At 37.2% G+C, this 1,019-nt stretch overlaps 1 protein-coding gene across 1 annotated transcript; it reads right to left on the reverse strand.

Annotated features, from left to right (window-relative positions):
- Window positions 1-297: 297 nt before the first annotated feature.
- On the reverse strand, window positions 298-768 carry LOC139899912 (putative RING-H2 finger protein ATL71). Its single transcript, XM_071882737.1, has one exon. It carries the CDS (start codon window positions 766-768, stop codon window positions 298-300), a length of 471 nt encoding a protein of 156 aa, XP_071738838.1.
- Between the last annotated feature and the right edge of the window lie 251 nt (window positions 769-1,019).

The raw sequence follows: 1,019 nt of genomic DNA on the forward strand, positions 1-1,019 counted from the left end.
CCTGTTTGACTTTTTGCACAACAAAAATGTATACTCCCCACTTAAAATACAAACTTTCCTAAGCAGAACCAATAGTCAATATTTTAAATTTCATTATTAAATATGCATGTACTTATAAGCAGCAAAATTTGATTAGAGAACTTAAGTGCAAGTTGCCCCCTGGTCTAGAATTAATATAAAATTCATACAAAGTAACATGTACAAAATCTAAACCAATAACAACGAATCATGAATCTTGAGTTAAGGTCACTTACACGTCTGCATCAAATGAGTTGATGAATCAGTCAAAGTCAACTCTTATGTTGGCGAGTTCCGACACACCGGACACGTCAGCTGAACTCTTAACCATGTATCGATACAACTCATATGAAACAAGTGTCCACATTCAGGAAATAACCTAAGCACGTCCGATGGTTTATAATCCGCTAAACAAATAGAACAACCCGACCCGTAATCAATACTAATTGCGCCCGTTTCACTTGCAGCTTTATGAGACTCCGTCATGATTTCAGAATAAAGAAAAGTCGGGAAAGTCGACAAGATGTCGTTGTCAAGACGGCTCGTTGAGACACAACTGTCGTCCTCACTGTCGGAGTCGATAGTTGGTGCTGGTGCTTGAGAACTTCGTTTGCACATGTAATAAATGTAAAAAATGATTAGTATGAAGATGAGGACAAAAAAGGCTATTCCGACGTCGTACGCTGTCTCTGTTTGGTGGTTTCCAGTGGTGTTAGACGATGGTTTACCGGCGTTAATAGTAGTGTTCATATTCTGTTTGGGACGAGGAAATACAGTTGTCGAATGGGTGGTTTATAGGGGAAAATGGGCACGCCAACATAATGTCTCTTACCTTTTGAGTTGAATATAGTTTTCAACGATTTTTATTCTTTAATTTAACAACTTGCAATGAAAAAAAATATATTTTTTCTATTTATTTTCGAAATGCAAAAATATTATTAATAAGAACACGAAGGACATTTGATGTCCAGCCCATTACAGCCCGAGACTAGCCTAAACAT

Source organism: Rutidosis leptorrhynchoides, chromosome 3 (genome assembly GCF_046630445.1).
Source record: "Rutidosis leptorrhynchoides isolate AG116_Rl617_1_P2 chromosome 3, CSIRO_AGI_Rlap_v1, whole genome shotgun sequence".
NCBI classification, from domain to species: Eukaryota; Viridiplantae; Streptophyta; class Magnoliopsida; order Asterales; family Asteraceae; genus Rutidosis; species Rutidosis leptorrhynchoides.

What these genes read in the sequence shown, in the direction of transcription:
- LOC139899912 (XM_071882737.1), bottom strand. Translation starts at nt 768, where the DNA reads ATGAACACTACTATTAACGCCGGTAAACCATCGTCTAACACCACTGGA.